General features: G+C 36.6%; 1 protein-coding gene across 1 annotated transcript in view; it reads left to right on the top strand.

Moving 5' to 3' along the window:
* Window positions 1-16,207, top strand: part of TTC27 (tetratricopeptide repeat domain 27) — a gene marked incomplete at its 5' end in the record, with an annotated part of 112,637 nt that overhangs the window by 64,446 nt on the left and 31,984 nt on the right. The window contains one exon of the mRNA XM_084262410.1: window positions 14,852-14,947. Coding sequence (XP_084118536.1) covers window positions 14,852-14,947 — 96 coding nt within the window. The remainder of the gene's footprint in view (window positions 1-14,851; window positions 14,948-16,207) is intronic.

Here is a 16,207-nt window from a genome sequence, read left to right on the forward strand (position 1 = left end):
TGGTACTATTTGTCTACAACAAAACATTGCAAATGGCAATTGCGTAGGAGATGCTCTAAATTGCCTGGTATTCTGCTTGGCTCTCAGATTTCAAATGGAAAGGAAATACTACATCAGGCATTCGTGAAGCCAGTTATCTTCCAGTTATGACCTTGACCTCTTTTGTGCTAATTTTGATACTGAAATGCTTTATATTTCATTTGGGATTGTTGGACTCATTTCCTCTTGTGTGCTTTCCTTCCCCACCCAGCTGCAAAAGCCCTATTATAAAGAAATTTAAGCTTTTTTTAGTAAAATGACACAGGCAGCCTACATGAATATTTATTCCTTAGTTGACAAGTATTGTTTTCAAGTGACATACACATTTGCAGGGACTAATATAACAAAAACATTCACATTAAGAATATACTACGCAACTTATTTTAGAAAAAATAGAGACATGGACAGTTCCAGCACCCTAATCAGTAACTTCTGCCCCAGCACACTTCCCCTTAAAACTAACAACATCATCTGGCATCTGTAAGGTTTACCTGGAATTATAAAAAAAGAGAGTATTATTGGCAGTTCAGTAATTCAAATTTTTACACAGCTAACATACAAATTTTTGGCCTTCCCTCTTTCCTGTCATCAAACTGAATGTATAGTACTTCAAGATCAAGAGGTAGTTTCTTCCTGAATAATTTTTGAATTTGAAGTCATTATGATGCAGATAACTTTGGATGATGATCTTCCATAAACTTGATGGGGATACTTACAATGAGTAATTTGCAGTGAAGAATTAATGTGTTTGCCTGAGCACGAGGTAGTAGTGGAGTGGGGAAGAAAGAATTGCCAGAATATCACAAAGAGAAAGGTCTGGGAAATGCTTTATAAACAGTAGCTTTACAGTTTCCCACCATTTTTTTACAGGGTAGTACGTGTAGAATAATTGTTTAAAATTGGTAATTTAGCTGAATTATTTAATGCTGAATTCTTAGAAGTGTTAATATCTTTATACATGTGATATCTTGATTGATGACGCAGTCACTACCTGTCGAACAACAAAATTTTAAAGTCCAAGTGATAACACAGTTATGACAGAAGCTAGGGTAGAGAAAAATTTAGATGTATTATTACAAAACTTATTAGATCTACACTCATCAGAAATCTAAATTAATATAACAGCAGGACATGTTTTGATGCTGAAGTTTAAAGACAATTGCATGAACTATCTGGTGAAAATCTTTGGCAAATACCTGGACTGAGCCTTCAACAACTGCCATGCATGTGCAAAGACATGCTTTTCTTCACAGTCCAATAGCTAGTTTATTCAGAGTTGAGAAACTACCTGGGAGCTGGTAAGACTTACTTAGGACATGAGAAATGCTGTTCATCATTCTCTTACATCTAAATTTTAAAAACTAGGGGCGGGGAAGATAGAAACAGGAATTTTGTGCTAAAGATACCATGGTCTTAAACACATTTATATTGTATCCGTCTGACTATAAAAAACCAAAACCAAACCAAACCAACCAAACAAAAACCAACCAACCAAACAAAAAAAAACCAAACAGAAATAAGGCTGTGTATAATTGATGGACAATCTGATTGTCATTGCAGATGAAAGTTAATTTTTTAAAGGAAAAGAACAGAAGTCACAATGAAAAAGAAACCCCCTAAACAAATAAATAAAACCCCAAGAAAAAATTATTTGCTATCTGAAATAATGTTGAAATTTATTAATTCAAATTGCATTAAGTGCATATCATCTCACTCTGGCTCAAATATTCTTTATCTCTAGTGACATAAATCTACGTGCTTATTTCAGTTGCTAGGGGCAGTAGTCTATTAAAAAATTTAAACTATTTACTCCATAAAATTACTTCTTAGGAACCAAATTAGGACAGAATGTATTCTGCATTTTTTTCATATTTTAATAGTTTTCAAGAACAATAAAAATATATTCAGAGCAAGTATAAAATACTCTGCTCATGACAGTTTTGCAGTTATAATTCAGTAGTGGTGATGAGTTTATTACAGGTAAGAAATGAAATCAGTTAAAGCAGGTCTTTCTGTCCTCCCACAGTTTTCTCTGAGGAATACACTGCCAACCTTCCCCTGCAAAGCCTGCCAAATGACTGAGCTTTTCAGCATGCCAGGAAGGCACATAGGGTTATTGTAGTCCAAGAAGTTCTGGGGTCACCATGAACTGTCCCTCAAAATGTAGGGGATGAATTCAGTCTTGAAAGACTAAATTGTAGTCATGCATGTAGGGCCTTCTTATTTACTGAAATGGAGCTAAGATGTACAAAAACAATTGCTGGGAAATAGTGCAGTAACAATGAGACAAATGTTATTGATAGAAGTGTTTGTGTCTGTGTGTTTTTTAACATTTTGAAAGTGATCCAGCATTGTTCTGAAAAATTCTACCATTAGAAGGTATTTAGTGCTGCTTTAACCATTGCAGGAAATGGGAGACTAGAGACTGGGTTTAGAAGTATTTAAAGTGAAAGAATATCGAAATAGCACTCTGATACTTGCAAAAGTGGGAATAGGTAATAAGTCAAAGCCAATTTAGTAAATCCCAGTAATTAGTGGTCCTTGCATTTGTCCTTATATGCTCTCTCAAAGAGTCAACAACTCTGTCAGTAAGGCTTTTCTTTTTTCTCAGTAGAACAAAAGAAAAGTAAAGAAATTTTACTTCCTCAGATCAGCATACGAGCTGCGATTTTAAGAGAAGCCAATGCATTTATTGTGGAAGGAGATTTTTCAGTGGGAAATCTGATAAAAGCTGAATAGAATTACTTTCAAACTGTGAAGTAGAGGCGAGAGGGTAGTTGTGTAGCCAAATCAGGGTAGAGCCTGAGAACATTACATCGGAATCATTTTACTTTTATTATATACGTCAACAGCAGGATAATGAAGGAGAATGCTTTAGGCAATTTGTTTCTTGAACACCAGTTAAGATTTCAGCAGATGAGTTATTGCAACAAAACTGATGAAGCTGTGGAGACTTCTAATCATTGACCTAGAGAGTATTGATTCACCAAAAGTGGGATGAAGGAATTTGTGAAGAGGTCATTAAACTGGTGAGAAATCTTTGTGAGATAAATTTAGAAATTGTAAAGAAAAAGAACACTTGTGGAAAAGATAAAATAGAAAAGAATGGGCTATTGTGTAAGTAATGAGGGAAAATACCATTTTTCTTTTTTTAGATTAAATGATTGTGTCATTTAAAAAAACAAGAACTAATTCCAAAACCGAAAATGTTCATGCTTTGAAATTAGTTTGTAACTGTGATGCTCTGGCAGGAAGTAAGAACTGCCTTGTCTTATTTTAGAGACCTAGATCTCCAGTAACTTACAAGGAGGGTTGGTTTATTAAAAAAGATTCTTTAATACAGTAAATATACCTGATTTCTGAATGTTCAGAGATAGGAAATTTTGGGACTCTCTGAAGAATCAGTTGATTGGAAGCGATTGTACTGGAAACAAATTTTGCAATAGCATGGGCTGGATGTAGCTTCTAACCAAAGAGCTGTTTTCTGGCCTAACTCAACTCATGTAGTTCCTGTTCCAGTTATAGTTAGGAATTGAGGAATATATTTGGCTTCTGAACTTTCCAAGCTGATTTAAGGACCATTGATTCAAGTAATCATTTGGATCAGTGTACAGAGAGTTCTACGATGATATGATATGATATTGGCCCTTCTCTCTATTTCCATTTGCTTTTGCAGTTACCCAGTTTCTTCATAGTATTGCTGTCTGTCTGGATATTCTAAATTATAGCACTGTGGTTTTGTGATAAGACTTAGGTGTTTTGACAGATGTGGGGATGTTTTTGTAAGCGATATGACCCACCATGCCTGAACTAGATTTTAAATAGCATAAATATTATTGTTTGTAGCTGTTAAGCACATTGCTGTGCTATACCTGCCCATTTTTCCAGATGCAAATCTGTGGAGATATTGAAGTTGCCTAGAAACAGAAACATGCAGTAAATGATTCTACCACAGAACACTTCATTTCCTACTTTATTCCATTTTGCCCCCATGTAAAATGCATGCAAACAAAGGTCATTAATAATGTTGCAAGTTCAGACACTTAAAACTTATTAAATGCCAAGTTATAGTGCAGTCTTAAACTATTTCAGGAGTTCTCAAGCTGCACCTGGCCAGGACAATTACTGTGGTCTGAAATCTGCCTTCTCACTTTCTGGTTCTCCATTAAATGTGCAGGCTGAAGGTTGGATGAATGTCCTGAGGCCCAGCAGCCTCCTGCCCTCACGTTCTTCTTTCCTCTTGACAGAACAGTAGCAAGGAGTGGGCGGTGGCAGCTGCTGATGGAGGAGATGATTTGTCTGTCAGTTCTCTCCCTCAAGCCCAGGTTAGAATATCTCAAGTAAAGGGGTGCAGCTGAAAGCAAAGTTCCATTTATTCCTGTCAGTGGTGGGCTGCCTCCTCCTGAAGAGCTGCAAGAAAATTGCCTCCAGTGCAAGACTGGTACTGTTGGAACTTGCAGCTGATGGTTCTCAGTTAAGTAATTTAAGGCTGTTACCAGATTAAAGAGTGTATGTGTTACACTGTCATTAGTTTTCTACAGTCCATGGTTTTGCTAGGCAAGGGTTTTAGTATCCTGACTCCATGTTTAGTTGTAGTTGCTTTTCTGTGAAGCAGCAGCAGACCTGTTGTTGTCCAGCGTCTGTCCCTCAACCTGTTTGCTGCGAGTGTCCAGCACAGACTATAATTCTCTGTCCAGGTGAATGAAAATTTTATTTTGGTTTGGTTTCTTAATTGGTTTTGTATCAGACAGGCTGTGCCCATTATTGCTGTATGATTGTGGAAAGAATTATATTTTTCTGGATTCCTCCTTTTTTGATTAAAAACTGGGTCTGCAGAGCAGCTTCATGAGCTTTTATTTGAGCATGTCATACAATCAGGCATGGAGTATTTAGAGTGTTTTCATTTTTGCTGGAAATTGAACTGATTTCAAGCCAATTGTTGCTGAAGATGCTTATTTTCCTCTCTGGTGAGCAGATCAATCATTAACAGAGAATGATAGGGAGTTTGTTTGTTTTTCCCTGATGCATAGAGAGCCTTCCAGGAACATGTGAAGAAGGGGATTGGATGTCTTTCAAGAAAATACATATATTGAAAACAGACTTCTTTATATGTGATTGCCTTTCTTTGGGATAGCTGAAGTTTAAACACTTTGCCTGTGTGTCATATTTCTAATGTACTTACCATCATATACTCTATGGTTGCTGGGTCAGGTTCAGCTACTGGAAGAATGTGTACTTCCTGCCAAGTCATTTTTCAGCAGAAACTACTGGGTAGCAGTCAAGGTTTCACTCTGTAGAGAAGCTATTCTTAGGAAAAAGGTGGTTTTTATTATTTTGTTTTGGGTTGGGTTTTTTTGGTTTGTTTTTTTTTTTTTTGTAAGAAGGGAAACCAGTGAGTGTCCCAAGATATTATCTGAGACATTCTGGTCAAATTCAGGACACAAGAGACTCAACTTACCTGTCTTCTCTTCATACTCCTGTCCCCACACCAAAGAACTGAAAATGTCCTTGAGATTTGCCAATGAATAAGAGTAGCTGAAACTCAGATTTCAGCAAAAGATGACTTTGCGGGTGTTAAAAAAAGTTGGTGATTTCTAATCCTGCAAAAAGAGCCCTTGGCGATTAGAGCAGATGAATATCTCTGGTTTCAGGTTATAGGTTTCTAGATAAAGACATATATATTTTTTTTTAATCCTGATAGGCAACTAAATACATCTAAGTAACATGAAAGAATTATGCTTGGTATGATTGCTAGTAAAAAAAATGCAGGTTACCTGAATATCACATTTTGGTTTGTGTTGTGTTTTTTCCTTGACATTTCTGTTTGTGTCACAGAATTTCATCCAGTCTCTACCTTAGGTAGGAAGAAGCTGAATATGGTTACATGCTTGCAATTAGTAGCGTGGTCTTAAGAAATTTTCCTCTGAAATGGTTTCATTTTTTTTTTAACTTTGTATTTGTTGTTTACAATCTTGAAAAATTACCATCTCTAACTCCTAAATTCTACTTATTTTTTGCCATATATAAAAAATTATTTTGAATATTTATTTATAGTAAGTTTGCTTATAATATGTTTTGTGATAAAGGTTGAATGAAGCTTTTCCTGCTGCTTACAGGCAGCTTGTCTTTTTTATGTTGCTTATGTGTGTAAATATATACACACACTGGTGTACAATTTACAGTAAGCAATATGCAAATATGTATTATATGGTAAGTAAACTCAAGTTTGCCAGCAATAGAAAAAGTACAAGATGTTTTCAGTAGATTACTCTTCTTGAGCAGGGTGTTCCAGTTGGAATAGGTTAAAGGGGTCATAGAGGCATGTATATTTGAGTAACATATCCAAGCTAACAATGAAATACTGCTTGTAAAAGTTATTAAACTAAAGGGCTTCAGTTGACCGACCCCTTCTGTTTGTGTTTTTTCTGCAGCAGTACGTCTCCCAAAGAATATACTGTTATATACTGCAAAACAAGCATTTGACATAATTTATTCTGTATCACAGTCTGTTGTAATGCTTGATGGTGGTGGCAAGGAAAGATCACAGTACACCAGCACAGATGATTTCTAGCACAAATCCATCAGACTTTTATTAAAGGTTACAAACAAGTTCCTCCTTTGTTGGCCACAACCTTTGTTTAATAAAAAGTTTATTTGCTTATGCTTTTAAAGGGAATAACAGCCTTAAACACATCAAGCTTTAAACATTTTATAAAATTTTCTAGGCATAATCTGCCTTGGATAGAGTACTGCATTTTTCTCAGGTTGATGTCAGGTGCTGACAATGAAGTTGAACCAATATCCAGATGCCAGAGAGATGCCTGTCCTGAAAAAGCCTCTTCTGGCATACTTCTCAGTCAGAAACATTAAACTTAATATTAAGTCTTTGCTGAGGAATAACTGATGCCGAGTTTCTTTACCTGTTTGGGAAGAGAACAAAATAGGAGATAGCAGAGGAGAAGCCATAAAACAAACATTGTATGTTCAATACTGGGAGTATTTATGCTCTTGAGAGATGGAACATCTTAACCGGAGAATCCATCAAAATAAGCTACTGGAAAAATACTGTGGGGTGGATCATGATGAATCCAGTACAAGAAGGCCTCTTTTCTGTACAGATCGAGGGGACTTTTGTGTCCAATCTAGGGTGGGAGGGGGGAAAAAAAGCAAACAGCAAAGTAGCAGTTGGGGATTTAGTCTGCTGTTGAAAAAGGGGTTTGGCAATTTGAAAGAAGATTCATAAAATTCTTTTGTTTTCATTTCAATTAAAGGGAATCAACCTTTTTTCTTCTGTGTATAAAACTGCCGGAAACTGGGGCCATTTTCTTATGACGTTTTTGTAAACAACTTTTGACACTGAACATTGTGATTTCTTTTAATGTAGTGAATGCATACAATAAATAAGTTCTTACCAAAACACTGTTAAAACACCGATTTCAGTGCAAACAGACTTAGCTTTGAATACTTGCAGCCTGAAGCCTTCTCCTCCAGTGTTTCGGGTAATTTTGTTTCAAGCCCTGCTCGTTGTTACAGTTCTATAGTTGCATTACCTTGTAGTAGTTCCTCTCTGAAACATGCTGAGATCTTTGTAGCTCCTGTTTTCCAGGTGCCCTGTAGCGGTTGGTGATACCAAGTAGGCAGTCAGTGCTATACAACATTTCAAAGTAAGCTTTAACAAATTTTAAGCCAGCTGTTAGTTCCGAGGGAGTGGTGTGATACATAGTCCTCTGTTTGGTGTAAATACCCACACCATGTGAGATCGATCCTATCAAGCAATAGTTTCCTTGGAAGAATGACTGAAAAAGTGGTCTTGCAAAGGGAGCAAAAATGGAACTCTTCAATGCTATAAGATTTCAAAGAAACCAAGACTTATATCTGTATAAGGGGTAAAAAGAGGGTAAGGTTTTTGCCCTTTTAAGCTTTGAACTTTCGCAGAGCTCTCACAGAACATTTTCATCCTCCTGAGAATGTGAATAATGTAAAATCTCCAGTAAATAGTGCTCTTCATCTTGGCATCTTTGCACAACGTAAGAAATGGTCTTTCTGAGTTTCCATGAATCACAAATTAAAATTTCTAATAGTGATTGCTTTAATAAATCATCCTCAAATATTTCATGTCATAATTCCCCTTTGAAAATTAGATTAATGAGGGGATAAGGTTTTTTTCTTGATGTTGAAATACATCCTTGCTTAATAGCTTTTGTTTTGTGTTTTTCAGCATTTAACAGGAATATATCATCCATTGGCTTTTAAAAAGGATAGCTCATCATTTCCTTTAAGTCATTTTAGTTTCCAAGGAACAAAGTCCTGTTTTAAATGTCAAAATGCTGTTCTGAATAATGGCTTAATATAGTAAGTCCAAGTGTGCAGGGTTTACATCTTTTTATCTAATGATAAAATTGGCATTCAATAAATTGCTGTTTGGTCATAATCTCCCTCATGAACTTCAGTTTAATCTCAACTGTTTTCATTTTTTCCACATTATATCCATATTTTTCAACCAGAAATTATTCTCTCCCTTTAAATAAAACTTTACTGCATTGTTATATGAAAATTCATTCTATTGCTTCATAGTTTCTGGTATTGCTTCATTGGAAGATTGTGTTGACTGTTGGATTTTAGAAGTCTGGGTATGTCTCGGTCTGTCCCAGTGGTCTTTGGTTACAGGAGTTCTTGGGTTGACAAAGAGCTGTTGAAAGAAATTTTTTGTTTGGATGGTAAAAATATATTTTTTTTAAACTAAATTTATCAAAAGAGTGTTACTCAAGATTTAATTACCTATCCACAAGGTACTAAACTACTTACAGTACATTAGGAGGCTACATAGTTTGTTAAAAATTTGTTGATGACTTCTAAATAGAAGTAGAGCACAGTGCTGGCAGAATTATTGGAAGAAGCACAGAGCTAAGGAAGTAGCTAGAATACAAAAGCAGTAAAGTTGTGACACCAACTTGGTTGTAAAACATACAGAGGTAATGGACAGAAATAGACAAAGGAAAATGGAAATAGGTAGATAAGCAGAACATGGAGAGGTCAGGCTGGTGTGTAGAATTTTCAGGAGTCATCTTCAGACTTAGGAGAAATTGAAGAAAAAGGACCTGAGAATCACAAGAACATGATGAAAATGTTGTGTTTGGAGTTTCCATGTTAGGAAAGTCTGAAAGGTACTTTCCATTCAGCCTCTTCTGTTCACCTGAAGTTAAAGTATTGATTGGGTAGTAGGTTCTGGACCATGGCAAGAGAGGGAAAGTGGAACATATGACAACATCACTTTCTTTTGGCATAAATCAAGCTAAATCCGTCTTAGGTATGGTAAAAATCTGTTAAGATGTAGGACATCTTAGAGTTGTTAAGAGGAGGGCAAAAGCAGAGCAAGGTAATGTCACAGTCAGCATGGTGATTTGGGTTAGGTGATAGAGAAACACTGTGGTTTGCGGCTCTTGGGAGCGTTCATGTAGAAGGGACTCTTGGGTGGACAGTTGCCGCTGGAGTCCCAGAGTGACTGGGACTAATTAACCAGGGATTGATTCTGGCAGGCTGGGAAGGTTTTTAGACTGAGAAGGCTACCAAAAAAAGTCTACTCTTCCTGCCTACAAAATCATAAATAAAGAGGAACATCAAGTGTATCAGCATCAATCAAAGGGTGTGAGAGAATATAGGATGCTAACAGGGTAGGTGGTACGGATAAGTGCATAGCAGGTAATCAGGTACTAAAGTTGTAAGAACTAATGTTTTAAGTAGGGTGTGCTCAGTGGAAAACAGCTGGATGCCTGATTAGCTATGGGAGAAAGCAAGAAAACAAAATAAGCTTTGATTATTGGCACAGCCTGTCAGAAAAGCTTTTATGCAGATGAAAGGAACAGAGTAGAACTCTTGTAACTGGAACACTAAAACTTGTCAGAAACAATAGGTAAAGCAGAAAGTGGTGCAGTCACATTGTGTGTTACTGATACAAAAACCTGGGAAGAATTGAAATGAAGGAGCATGGACAAAATTCTGTCTATGGGTCAAGACTCTTTTGAGGGAGGTATTTTACTGGGGCCAGAAATGTTAGGTTTGGATATGGACAGGCCAATCTTTAGTGTGACTGGGGAGAAGGATCCAAATGGCAGTAAATAGTTGCAGCATAAAAAAAATGTGTGATGTTGTTTTCCAGGTGGTTTTGATAAGTAATGGGTATCTTGCTCTTTTCAAAAGCCATAGGTTGGGAGCTTTTCTGTTTATTGAGGGGAGGGGATTTTTTTTCTTTAAATGACCTTGAGTGAGGAGATCCTTCAGATGAAATGGAAAGAAAAATGTTTGTGTATAGATACAGTTTTACGTAGTAAGGGGCATTTTTTTGAGAAAGTATTTGATTTTATCTGGAATAAATAGGTTAAGAATGGAAAGAAAGATGGGAAGAGTCTATCAGACACCAAAAGCTACCTGAACAAAAGGGAAAAAAACTTGATGGAAGGACTGAGAATCATAGAATATCTCGAGATGGAAGGGACCTGTAAGGATCATTGAGTCAAACTCTCTGCTCCTCACAGGAATACCTAAAACTAAACAATATGACTAAGAGCATCGTCCAGATGCTCTTTGAACTCTGACAGGCTTGGTGCCATGACTACTTCCCTGGGGTGCCTTTTCTGGTGACTGACCACCCTCTCAGTGAAGAATCTTTTCCTAACAGTTGGTCTCAATGACCTTAAAGGTCTTTTCTGCCTTAAATGATTCTAATGTCTATCCTGACCTTATCATAGAATCATAGAATCATAGAATGGCTTGGGTTGGAAGGGACCCCAAGGATCATAGAGCTCCAACCCCCCTGCCACAGGCAGGGCCACCAACCTCAGGCCTGGATCTACACAAGGTTGCCCAGGGCCCCATCCAACCTGGCCTTGACCACTTCCAGGGACGGGGCATCCACTACCTCTCTGGGCAGCCTGTTCCAGCACCTCACCACTCTTTCTGTAAAAAACTTCCCCCTAATATCTAATCTAAACCTTCCTTCCTTTAGTTTTAATCCATTCCCCCTTGTTCTGCCATTGTCTATCCTTTCAAAAAGTTGAATTCCCTCCTGCTTATAAGCTCCCTTCAGGTACTGGAAGGCTGCAGTGTGGTCCCCCCTCAGCCTTCTCTTCTCCAGGCTGAACAAGCCCAGCTCCCTCAGCCTCTCTTCATAGGGCAGGTGCTCCAGCCCTCTAATCATCTTTGTGGCCCTCCTCTGAACCCTCTCCAACAGATCCACATCTCTCTTGTATTGGGGGCTCCAGACCTGGACACAGTACTCCAGATGGGGCCTCACAAGGGCAGAGTAGAGAGGGACAATCACCTCCCTGTCCCTGCTGGCCACCCCTCTTCTGATGGAGCCCAGGATACCATTGGCCTTGTGAGCTGCAAGAGCACACTGCTGGCTCATGTTAAGTTTCTCATCCACCAGAACCCCCAGGTGCTTCTCAGCAGGGCTACTCTCAAGGAGCTCTTCTCCCAGTCTGTGTCTATGTCTGGGATTCTTCTGGCTGATGCAGCTTCATTCTGTTTCTGGAATTCCTTTTCATTCCATATTGCTGGTCAACAGCAAGAGGAAATCAGCAGCTCTACCTCCACTGTGCAGACCAGTAAGTAGGTTGAGAAATCAAATAGCATAGCATCACAAGAAAATGCCATCTTAGTGAAAGAAAGTACTGCTACTCAAGGTGCAGTAGTGTTGCCAGAGATGAAGTACAGAGATAGGGTTTGGCTAAAAAGTAAAAGCTATTATCTCTGTCAGCCATAGAAGAAAAGGACAGTAATAAAATGTGGAGAGAATAAAGAGATTGAAATTTAGGTAGACTCAGATGTGATCAGGACCTTAGTGATGTTATATGTATGTTGAACATAGAGGCAAAGCCAGGATGGGCAATGGGAATGAATGTATAGAAATTATATCCAAGATGGAAAGCGTCCTTTAGAAACTTTATAACTGGATAGTAACCAGCTGAGTTTGATAGTAAAGTGATTTGACTGAGGTTGATTTGTAAAGTGATAAAACCTCTAATGTGATCGTTTCAAACATGGTGTGTTTATTTTAAACAGTCTGCATATTACTACTTTATAATACTATAATATGGAGAGAATGAATTGTAGTTTCTAGAGCTGGCTTTCCCTGCTTTTGTGTGACAATAATCTAGTCTTTGCTGATGATATAAAATTCCATCAAAGCCATGTATGTCTTTGTTATTTCCAGATTGGATTAGTGTGTATCTGTACGGGTTTTAGACTTAAGAACTGGTTATCCGTGGCAGCTCAAGCCTTGGAGAAAGGGTGTGTTACATGGCAGGGAGGGGGTGGTGTGTGTGAGGTGATCTAGGCTTAATGTTTTTAAATGCTGTATATGGAAAAACTCATTTGTCATCTAGAGATGTGAATTTTGGTCGGTTTCTGCTATTTAAAAACTTTCAAGCCAGGAATTTGAGGCTCAGCTTAAACTAAGACACCAAGTCTTGTCTTTTGACTGTGTTGCAAATATTCTATGTATATGTGGATTGGTTTTTTTACATTATATTTTTCTCAAAGCTTGTTAAGGACTAAGAATGTTCTCTTGTTCATTTTATTGATTTATTGGTCTCTGATTAGATATTAGCTGTGCAGTAGGGTTAGGATTCTCATTTTCTCGCCACTATACACCCAAACTTTATTTCTTCAAGCATAATTCAGAAACAGAATTCAGCAATTTTTACACAACTTGTTTTCTATACTGGACTAGTAGGCAGAACTATTAGAGCTTGGTTTTTGAACATAGTGAGTGCATGAACCGTGGATTTTAGTAACTTTTATGTTCACTAGCATTTAGAGGTTTTAGCGGATGTGTAATATTTATATGTTCTACCTACACTTTCAGTTTTTGTTGGAACTCTGAACAGAGTACAGTATTTGTTTTGGGAAGGGAGAGAGTTCTACTTGCTAATAGTCATATTCTCCTGCAACTTGTCATTTACATAAGGCTTTTCTGCTTAGGAAAGCGTAGAAAAATATAGCCATAAATTTTCCAATAAAATATGTTGCTTTTAAAAAACTGTTTTTCTTTGAATTGCAGTTTTTCTTTTGTAACAATATAATTAAAACCCAACTAAACCAAGAACAAAACATTTTGATTTACTCAAAATATTTTCTCCCTTCCATTGCCTGTCATACTCAGAAAATTACTTTGCAAGACATTTTTAGGATTTTCTGTCTTTGCCTAAGCTTAGAACAATTATTATTTTTCAATTTTCCAACTGTAATTTACTGCTTTGTCAGGTCTTGTAAAAAGTTTACCCAAGGAATTGGACTATTTTTCAGTTTATTTTTTGTTCCAATGGAATATAGAAAAATGTAATTCTGCATAGTATTGGAACATTTCAGCAGAACTAAAACTGAGACATATGATTTGTAATATATTTCATAGTGAAGTAAACTATGTAATTAAATATTACTTTAAAGGTTTTATTTGAATCTGACTCCTATTTGGATTGCTTTGAACTCTGCAAATGAATGTGTTTTTATTAGTCTGTCCCTTTCCTTACTACAAATATACCTCAGCCCCTTTCTTTTGGGGGAGGTTTCTGGATAATCTCTAGGAACAGGTCTCTGGAGATTATTTTATATGAGAGAATTAATATTTTAAATACTAGTATTTAAAATTAGGAGGTTAAATGTGGATTTAAAGCCTGTTGTTTCTTTTTCATTATTAAGAGAATTAAGCCAACTAATAAATCCCATTAACATCAACTGCAGTTACAAGATACTTAGCAGTTTAAATCACACAACTATTTAAATTACACCACTATTATTTGCATTACTGATACAGGTTGGGTAGCCAACCGTTAGACTTAGAAAGAGAGAAAGAAGCATCCTCTCCAATTTTTCCTTCAGCTGGGGAACTTTTACGTTCATTTTCCATGCTGAGAAAACTCTGAGAACCTGTCTGGCTCCTGCTGTAATTTTTAACTGAGAGAAGCTTCATGTGAGGCACTTAGATAAATTAATCATATGAAGGCAAGTAATTTAATGTTCCCTTCTTTTATACCTCTGGCCTTAAATTTGTCAGTTAGTGATGACTGGTGTTTGAAGAGAGCTTCTCCCTTATCTTAAAATTTCTAGCCAGCTTTCTGGGTCTAGCTACCTTTAATATTTTATTTCTCTTGCTATTCAATTCGGATTTAAATAACAACTTGGTGGATCTTCAGAGAAAAAGATAGTGCTGAAGCTGCAGCACTTCTACATTGCAGAATAGGTTTCAGAAGAAAACATTTCAACAATCTAAAAGTCCACCAAAAGAGAAAAAAAGCTTGAATTGGATTGTAATCCAACTCACAGTAATTTAGTCTATTAGAGCTGCATTTCCAAAAGCATTGTTTGTTTTCCTCTTCTTAATAAAAAATTTCATGCCTGCAGCATATTACTTTTAATTTAGGGAAAATCTAGCTAAAGGATTGAAATCCATAAGGCAAGGTCACTTTAATATTTTACATAATTTTAATCTGCAAGTATTTGTTTGGGATTGTAAATTTGATTCCTATTTCTGTTACATGTGCTTTGAAATTTGAGTCTCTTTAAAGTGTGGGGTATTTTTTAAATTATTAGCTTTCATAAAGAGTTTTTATATAAAAGTTTATTACATTTTCTTACGTGGGGTAATAAAAATACTTGTAGCATATTATGGTGTAAGCTTACTGGTGTTTAGTGTTATCTTTAATATTATTTCTTCATTATGTCAAGAATGCCTAAAATCCTGAATGCTTTGACATTTTTTTTGTTGATTTCACTCTAAGTAATTACTAAATCAGAATATACTTTGCATTTACAGGCACTTGCAGACCAATTTGAAGATGCAAATACATCGGTATCTGAGCGCATGAAGATTTTCTACTGTTGTCAGGTTCCTCCCCATTGGGCCATACAGGTGTGAAGCAATCCCTTTTGAAGTTTTGCTTAAAAGTCTGTGGTTCTTATTATTTTTGCGTGACTCCAAAGTCAAGAGAGTGTGATATGATCTTGAGTTGAAACACTGTAGAAATAAAGATGTAACCTAACAGCACACCAGGTTTTCCTGGAATGAAATCAAGTTCTACAGTGTTTTGCTTTCATATGTCTTGTTCTGTCATGCACAGAAGTAATTGCTTGCAGTGCAATTCTTCTTTGCTTTTCCTTTTTCCTTCAGTAAAAAATGGACCAAAACTTTCAAGATTTCAACATATCTCCTGTAAAAATACTCTTGACACTGTCTTACTATTTATTGCTGTTATTCTTATGGTGCCATTACTTGCATCTTCCTCATCTTTTAATGACCACTCACTTTGGGTTGTTTTCTGGAAGTGGATCCTATTCAAAGTAGCCAAATTAGGAGTCAAAAGTACACCGAAGAACTCAAGCTCAAAGTTTTTATTTTCCAGGCATACCCTTTTTACTGTTGCTGACAGGATATTTTTCCAAAACTGCATTGTTTATCTTCAAAATAAACTCTTCGTAGAGCAGAAATCTGCACATTAGGGCTTTATCTGATGTTATATTTAACAAACTTAAGCAAGCTGTTTGTGTCTGATGCTTCTAAAGGTGGTCATGTTGTTTACTTTTAATGGTGTTTTATTAGTTTTTGATTTCTAACCTCAATGCGTGTTGCTTTAACCAATCTTATCTTCTCCTAGCAATCTCAAGTTATTCCACACAACCTTTCAGCAGGCCCTTGCAATAAAACTAGAAAATGTGGTTTTCATTTCCAGTTGTCAGTGGCACTTTTCAGTCCAAGCCAATTTTCCAAGCCAAAGATAGAAATACTTCAGTAAAGATACATAATGGAAGATGGCTGTGGTCTTGTAGTCATAGAAATGAAGAGGTAATGCCTACATAAATTTTACCAAATTTGACTCAAAGTAAATTTAATAAACATAAATAAGATTTAGTTCCATACACTGGCAAATGTAGGTTTTTTCCTAATCAATTAATGCCAAGCTAACAAATAGTTTGTTACAGATTTTCAGTTTATGTATTTATGTCAAAGAACTGTAGCTAGTTCCCAATTTTTTACTACCTGTCTATTCTGCTGTGCTGACTTGACCAGATAATGAACCTAAGCCTATAAAGAGAGCTCCATGACATCTTCAGAAAACTTCAAGGAGTCAATTCAGGATCACCAAAGCCACTGCAAAAGTTCTCTGTGTGGGAT

Source organism: Gallinula chloropus, assembly GCF_964237585.1.
Source record: "Gallinula chloropus genome assembly, chromosome: 3".
NCBI classification, from domain to species: Eukaryota; Metazoa; Chordata; class Aves; order Gruiformes; family Rallidae; genus Gallinula; species Gallinula chloropus.